Source organism: Cyprinus carpio, unplaced genomic scaffold, assembly GCF_018340385.1.
Source record: "Cyprinus carpio isolate SPL01 unplaced genomic scaffold, ASM1834038v1 S000006455, whole genome shotgun sequence".
NCBI lineage: Eukaryota > Metazoa > Chordata > Actinopteri > Cypriniformes > Cyprinidae > Cyprinus > Cyprinus carpio.
Window position 1 is genome coordinate 231731 of NW_024879137.1, and position 8392 is coordinate 240122.

General features: G+C 37.3%; 1 protein-coding gene across 2 annotated transcripts; it reads right to left on the reverse strand.

The window, feature by feature from the left end:
• Window positions 1-3237: 3237 nt before the first annotated feature.
• LOC122143580 lies at window positions 3238-7981 on the reverse strand. 2 transcript variants are annotated; one of them, XM_042754083.1, is made up of 4 exons: window positions 7106-7981; window positions 5224-5390; window positions 4029-4911; window positions 3238-3266 (listed from the first exon to the last, which is right to left on the reverse strand). In XM_042754083.1, exons 1-3 carry the CDS (start codon window positions 7205-7207, stop codon window positions 4554-4556), a joined length of 627 nt encoding a protein of 208 aa, XP_042610017.1. In that variant the 5' UTR covers window positions 7208-7981; the 3' UTR covers window positions 3238-3266; window positions 4029-4553. The 2 variants fall into 2 exon arrangements, with proteins under 2 accessions (XP_042610017.1, XP_042610016.1); XM_042754082.1 differs by lacking the exon at window positions 3238-3266 and adding an exon at window positions 3291-3427.
• Between the last annotated feature and the right edge of the window lie 411 nt (window positions 7982-8392).

Sequence of the window (8392 nt, forward strand, 5' to 3'; positions counted from 1 at the left end):
TCAAGAATTAGTGTGTTTTTGTTAAATGTGAGCCAGAATCATCACTATTAAATAGAACCAAAGACTTATACTACTTCAGTCTGTGTGCATTGATTCACAATTTGAGTTGAACTACTGAAATAACATTTGACATTCTAATTTATTGAGAACCACCTGTATTTTAGCAAAACATATACATCTGAATTAATATTGCCAAAATTTCACATATCTTTATGTTTTATGGTTGTGATTATTGTTCATGAAATTGTACTGTATCTCTGCATATGATATGCCTGGTGTGTGTGTGTGGCAATTAAATGACATATGTTATTTAACCAGATAGAAGAAAGCATCTGAGGAAATCTTACTGCCCCTGGACCCCAGGTTATCTCAGTAGAGACCACCAAAGGTCTAAAAAAATGTCACATTCAAAAGGGATTGAATCCTTGAAACACTGGTCAGATCTTTCTGAAATTTTTTATGCTAATTACTTAAGATATGGTTTTAAATGATTACATCTGTAATAGGTCCATCTAATGTGCAAATGAACCACAACATACAATTACAAACAATAAAAACAGTGTAATTATACAAATATATGTCAAAAATGTGTACTTCTTACCCCTGCAGCTAGGCAACACCCTATACAGCTCGACTATAGAACAAGGAATATGCTGCATGAAACTACAGAACCTTATAATTTAATATACATTAAATTATAATGCATAAGAATCATGAGATTGTTATTACCCAATTACACATTGAGTCATTGTTAGAAGGAAATCATTTTTATTGTTACTTATGCTATGGATTATCAATACATGAACATTCAGTCAGAGGAAGAGTGTCCACTCCACACACACTGGGGGCACACCCAGAGTAGTGTGCATACTCTATTTGACTGTAAAACATCAACACCCATCAAATCAACTCAGATCATAAACTGCACAACTACCTTTAACAATAAGACACTGTTTAACATACTAAATGTAAAAACTATTCCATGTTTATTAATATAATGCATAGTAATTTCATTTACAGAATTTTTTGCTTCTTTTAATTAATTTGTACTTTGTTGAATGTTTTCATCTAAATGAAAGTGACAAAAGTATCACAATTATTGTATTCTCTATGCATATATGTATGAAAGTGACAAAAATATCTCAATATTTAGCAAAAATTTTATTCAACATAAATTTCATGGAAACTACAGGGATGCAAGCAGATGAAAAGTGTAAACAAGGAGCTTGTTTGTGGGGGGTGGGGATTGTGTTTAGGTCAAAGCAGCAGCACCACCACCACCATTGTCCACTGGAACATTGTCATTGTCTTGGGTCTTCTTTTTTGGGTCTTTCTACAGTCTCACCACCACAATATAACAGGACAGCCTAAAAGCGTTCTGCACATTATCCCTTACTTTATGCCCAAAATGCTGGTCATTATTGGCAAATAAGTCCCTTCAGGATGAAGCAAGACCTGTTCACCTTGTAGGGAGTTAATTTCAATATAATGACTGGCGTTCTGCACATTATCCCTTACTTATTAAATTACTACAGTCATTCACAGGCATATTGTGTGGCTGTGAAATGAAAGTGAAAGATGTACTTACCAAGGATCAATGACCAAACAGTGGAGTGGGACTACTACAGGGAAGTGGGGCATGACAAAGACCGGTTTCTTGAGCTTGCTTCTGGTAGGGGGGGGGGGGACACAAATATGTAATGCTCAGCTGACATTTTCCAGTGGGTGTACAGAAGTTGTTAAAGTAAAAAATTGAGGATGTCCAAAAAAGTTCAACACTTACTTATCTACCTTACCAGGGACCACTGATGGAACTGCAACCAAATAATGGAGTGGGACCACATCAGCCTATCAGGTACAGTGAATGGTAAAACACTTTAGTAGAAGGGACAGATGTAAGGTAATTTAAACCACCAAGAATAACAAGTTTCAGCTAAATCTACACACACCACACACACACACACACAAACACACACAACAACCCACAAAACAATTCTAAATTAACAAATATTGTAAATAATCACACATCACCTTCTATTTTATGAATGTTGGAAACTGGCAGGTTGGAAACGGCCATGTATATTACATATGGAAATAAACTTATGGATATTGCACATTCATTTTAAATTATTAATACTGTCATTCCTTTTTTTTTTTTTTTTTATTTACAATAAATTGCATCTGACTTACAGCATGTACATAGTCCTGCTTCCATTTGTGCACGCATTTTGCTCGGTTGAATAATTTACTAACCTCTTGATAAACCACATAACAAAAGAAGAACATGTATCTGTATGGAGTTAGGCATTCTTGAATTATCCAGTTCTGAAATGGCAGGAAATGTTTAACATCTACCATCTTCAACACAAGGCTTGTAAACAACACTTTCCTTTGTATAGAAAATATCACAAAATTACTATAAAAAAACTTTATTGAATATGCAACATATAAAAATAAAATAAAACAACATATATTACAAAATGAATTAAGCAAATTAAACAAATGACTCCTTGGGCTCCCAAGTAGGAGTCCACTGTTTCCCACTGAAAACAGAAGGGAGACAATTACGTTACATGTGATATTTCAATTATTCATTAGGGAATGTTAACTTCAAACATATTTGCACATTCTTCAAAACAGGTCTAAGTAAAAGTGACTGACTTCAAAACGTGTGTGAGAGTGAGAGTGAAATAGAGAGTCAGAGCAATCTTATTTCTGTATTTGTCATATAGTAGAACACATACCATGCTGCACAAGGCTCCCAGTCAATCAGTAATTCTCTTTGACCCTATGACAGGAACAACAATACATGCTTACATATTTTATGCATCAGGCTTTGGTAACAGCCGCCATGTTTCCTGTTTCATGTTTTTACCATGATATTTAAAGTATTTTAGTCAAGAGTGTATACAATATTTGACTATTTCCCAGCTTTACTTCTGTGATTGACAGGTATTTTAACTTAACATCTTGACTTTAGTTTGATGTTAATAGAACAAATAAAGAGTAGTATGGTGTTCTGTAATGCATGTCTTACCTTTCTCACTCTTTCTTTTAGAGCACTCCTAATAGGATAAAGAACTAGGCCTGTGTGGTAGGAACAATCTGAAGGCATCAAAACTCAGATTAGGAACAAAACAACATCATTAACATATCCAGGTCATGCATTCACATCAAAGTAATCAAATATCAAGTCTGAATGCAAATGTAAAGTCATTTATAACTTACTTTTTTTTTTTTTTTTTTTTTTTTATCAATTTCTGCCTCTGTGGGATAGAAAAAAAAACAGACATATATCCACTTAAAAAAAGGCAAACAATTCAAAAACTGTCTTGTTCATCATGCTTTATTACAAATATCAATTTCATTAGGAAAACCTGACAAATGCAAAACATGCCTGACTTCCGCTTTCTCTTCCCTGTTGACCCTGTGGTTTTGAAGAAGTCAGATGTCAAACTAAGTATGGAGTGGCAAACAATTATGGACTATCTAGATATATCTTTTTATACATGTTCATAAAAACAGGCACACATTCACACACACTCACTTGCTCGCTCACACACACACACACACACACACACACAGAACAATCAGAACCCTCATGAGTAACCTATGTCATACCACAAAAGTGATCGTGAACACCCAATCAGAACTAAATCAATCGGTTGAGAAGTTGCCCAGCAAAACTGCTGAAAAAGTTGTTGGATACAGTATGTACCATACTCTTTCTTATGTGTGCAATAACCTTCATTGTAACAACTTACATCATTAGCTTAGCTTGGCCAAATCACAGGAGTACTTGGGCCAAGCTAAGCTAATGATTTCAGTTGGATACAACTAGCCTTCAGCTTACATGCTAGTTGGCCCTTCCGACTTCAACTGAACTATTAGGGTAATAGGGGCATATGTCACACTGGGATGTGCAAAATAATTATATGTCCCTCCCTAATCTAACTCTCTGGTAGACAGCAAGTGAGCGAATTAACCAAAAAGCTTTAAAAAATGTAAAAGTTAGCTGTAAGAGTTACCTTTTTTATGTAGATGTACTTCACCTGCCTCCACCCCGAGGCCTTCATTCTCCACAGCGGGGCCTTTCAGCTCCGTCTCCTCCACGAGACCTTCATTCTCCACAGCGGGGCCTTTCAGCTCCGTCTCCTCCACGAGGCCTTCATTCTCCACAGCGGGGCCTTTCAGCTCCGTCTCCTCCACGAGACCTTCATTCTCCACAGCGGGGCCTTTCAGCTCCGTCTCCTCCACGAGACCTTCATTCTCCACAGCGGGGGCCTTTCAGCTCCGTCTCCTCCACGAGACCTTCATTCTCCACAGCGGGGCCTTTCAGCTCCGTCTCCTCCACGAGGCCTTCATTCTCCACAGCGGGGCCTTTCAGCTCCGTCTCCTCCACGAGGCCTTCATTCTCCACAGCGGGGCCTTTCAGCTCCGTCTCCTCCACGAGACCTTCATTCTCCACAGCGGGGCCTTTCAGCTCCGTCTCCTCCACGAGACCTTCATTCTCCACAGCGGGGCCTTTCAGCTCCGTCTCCTCCACGAGACCTTCATTCTCCACAGCGGGGCCTTTCAGCTCCGTCTCCTCCACGAGGCCCTTCATTCTCCACAGCGGGGCCTTTCAGCTCCGTCTCATCCACTAGGCCTTCAGCCTCTACACCGGGGCTTTCCAACCCCGCCTTCGCCACAAGGCCTGCCGTCTCCACAGCGGGGCCTTCCAACCCCGCCTCCTCCATCAGGCCTTCCGGCCCCGCCTCCTCCACGAGGCCTTCCGGCCCCGCCTCCTCCATGAGGCCTTCCGGCCCCGCCTTCGCCACAAGGTTTTCTGGGCCCGCCTCCCCTGAGGTGCCCTGCTCGTCACACGGGCTGAGGGTCAGGGTGAAGACAGTGTCCGCACTCGCCTTCCAACCTGTAAAATTTGATTAGAAAAAAAAGATTGAGGCTGAACTATAATGTATTATAAAAATTCAAAAAGGCAGATTATTTGACATTCCTGCATACAAAAATTTTAAGACTATATTTCTAAGCTTGTATGCATTTACATATTTCTGAAACACAAGCAAAAAATGGGCTATTAGCTACTTTTCACACTGGATGCAAGTTTACACCATGACGTTGAAATGTAATAAGGTTGTCATTTGTTGTATAAACTATAAATATTTGATAAGTGCTGAAAAAATAGGGAAGGATTGACAGTCAACTATATAGTGTACATCTCACCCTGCACAAACCAACTCATAAAATGCTGTCATTTTGCTGAGGTGTTGTGTAGCCAGCGGGTCCAGCACACATCTTGGGGTGAGGGAAGTTATTTTAGGTTTCTTGCCATTGCCTTCCTTCTGAAGGAGGAGGAGTGGCTTGTAGCCCATTGCATGTAGCTTCTCAAGCTGCAGAGACATTTGTAAAGGATAAAAAAGGATGTTATAAAAAAACCTGAGTGTAAATTCAGTTTGAGGCATGACTTTACATTTTTTCTGTTAGACCTAACATTGACAAAAAACTGCCCATTATTACATGTCTTATTATACTAAGTTCCTCTGATCAGATTGACAGAATTTGAATGCACTTATGACCAGCAAAAGCATTTGAACCATCCTCAAAAATTTTCTATTTTGTCAAATTTACTGTGTATGAAAAATCATCTCTGGCTTGAATTCGGTGTTAAAATTATAAACAGATCAGGACTAAATGTTAAATTTTAAAAGTGGTTAAAAGTCAAAATCTAATTGCCACTTGTATGAATTTGGTAGCCAAAGGCAACCATTAATGTCAAGCCCTGTAGATGTATACATTTGTTTCATCCATCTTTCAAATTTAACACCCCCCAAATGAATAGGTTTACACTGAAAATCAATGCATTTCAATACTTTGCAAATATATAACAGGATTAGTTCTACAGGGAGGAATGTGGGACATCTAGGATCCAGGATTTAGTAAAATACACAATATAGCTGTGTTCTTTACTTTGGTGAACCTATTTATACTGTATGTTTTTTACAAGTTTAAGTGCTCACAAAATAAATAAATTGTCGGTTGTCTTTTGAATGTTGTCAGGGATTCTGCACTCCGGATTACGGTGGGGAGATCATTCCACCAACATGGAACCGTTAATGAGAATGTTTTGGAGAGTGATTTTTTGGCAAAGGGTAATTAGTTCATTATTATGCCTTTCAAGTTAACAGTCAGTGACCTTAATGGTTTAAATCTGCTGGCCTGTTCCCAAAAGCCATAACCAATTTGAACTCACACAGGCACGATTTACCCCCCGATCCACAGACTTTCTTCAACCCACCTACTCTGCAATATTAAACATTTAATACTTTTGATAACACTGATATTCTGTGCAATTTCATTACTGTTCAATATTTAATACTTTATATTAAATACTTAATACCTTTGATAGAATCAAAATCACACAGTATACAAACCATATTTATCTTTCTATTTTAATGTATATAGCTTTTCAGAACTGTGCCACTTACCCCCCCCCCCCCCCCCCCCTTCTTTTATAATACTTATTTTATTCCTTGTTGTTACATTTCTCTTACATACATGTTGACACTGGAAAAGGAGTTGCTTCAATCTTGGTGTACATGTGTATAACAATAAAAGGCATTCTATTCTAATCTATTCTATTCTGAAGAATCTTTGTTTAAAGTTAAACTCCACTTTTAACAGTAGTACTTAAATTCCTTATTAATATTACATGAATGCCATGACTACATTAAATTCATCACATACTACTGAAAGGGGGAATCACATGTTCAATTTAAGTCAGTTTTTCAATAAAGATTTACCTCGCCCGTAACTTGGACCCAGTTTTTAATTTTGGACCACCGTGTGTTTGAGTTTAACATGCCTGCACTAGGCTTTAACTGTGTGAAAGAGAACCTTCAAGTTGCATTTGGTGTTTAAACTCTGTTTAGAGGTCAGTAAACCCTATATTTCAGAAATCTGGTTAAATCACTCTTTTCAAAAATAAAAATAAAAGCATTTGAAAAATATATTCTATATTCTGTATTCTTCTATCAAAAATATCACTCAATCAGGACTGGTAAATGTGGCGACCCTATTAAAAAAGGTAGTGTTAAACTGTACACACCAAAATTATGGCTTCATCCCGCATGGCTGCCTCATTGTGGTTTTTTTTAAGATTGCCAAGCCACTCCCCCTTCTTCATATCAAGGGCCTGCAGCCTCTTCATCAAACGAGCCTTCTAGGGCTGCTCTGCCCCACAGGCCTTACAAATCTTAGTGGCACAGGGCATGACCTGGGGGCAGTTGGGGCATTTCTTTTCATTAGAAACCATGTTGTCTGAGAAAAAAAGAAAGAAAAAAGAGAGTTATTTATGTATAATATGAGCTACCCATAGAAACATTCTGAATTAATATCACACTATATGATTTAAAATCACACTATGCAGGGGATGCTATGTGCTTTCTTAATTTAAATGGTCAAATTGTCTTAACCAGTCATTCTTCTGAGTTTTGAACATTGTTTGTGATAACACTGTGATAAAGGTAAACATTTATCTGATTTTTAACTGCCATTTACACAATGATACAGTGTGTGTGTATGTGTGTGTTGCCCAGATGTGATACAGAACACATTCCTATTGATAAAGGAAAATTTTGACAATTTCATGTCTGCTGTATGCCAAATGTTAATATCACATTATTAAATCACACGAAAAGTGAAAAGGATAAGAAAATGTTTGTGAAATAGTAGGCTACACTAACATGTGACATGCTAGGACAGTCAGTTAGCACGTTATAGGGTTTTATATCAAATGGAAACACCAAAGCTCACAAAAAGTTAAAATAGGGCATAAGGCAGTCATGACAATAAGGCACCATAACGTTACATACTTGACTACACTTTTGCATATATATTTCATCGAATTATATAGGCTACTTGTTCATGAGTTAATAATTTTAGCCTACCTTAATCAATCAACGACTCCATGGAGGAAGTAATTGGCAAGAGCGCCATCATCCGGATATTGTAAAAAAAATGTATCCATATATCTATATAAACTAAAAAAAAAAATTACATGAATTAAATTTATTTTATCATTTCAACAGGGCGTCAGAAGAAACTCCCCGGAGCTTTTAAAAAATATATTCGGAGATTAACTTACTCTAACAAAACTGAGCAACGTACTGTATTGCTGGTGACAAAAACACAGATTAAAAGTACTTATTTTTTGCTGTAAGATGCGCAATGGTTCTTTTTTTTTATTTGTTTTATTTTAATTTTTAAAATTACATAATTCACTATCAAGTCTTTGACACATTACTTTTACACATTTTCACATTTAGTACCAATATATAGTTTAAATAAAAATAAGAAAACTTATGTTAAATTCATTTAGCAGAGATAGGCCTGC

Excerpts from the sequence above, each read along its gene's own strand:
- LOC122143580 (XM_042754083.1), bottom strand. The coding sequence starts at position 7,207 with ATGAAGAGGCTGCAGGCCCTTGATATGAAGAAGGGGGAGTGGCTTGGC. Across the intron at positions 5,391-7,105 it reads GGGATGAAGCCATAATTTTG|CTTGAGAAGCTACATGCAAT; the intron begins GTGTGTACAGTT and ends ATGTCTCTGCAG. Across the intron at positions 4,912-5,223 it reads TATGAGTTGGTTTGTGCAGG|TTGGAAGGCGAGTGCGGACA; the intron begins GTGAGATGTACA and ends AAATTTTACAGG.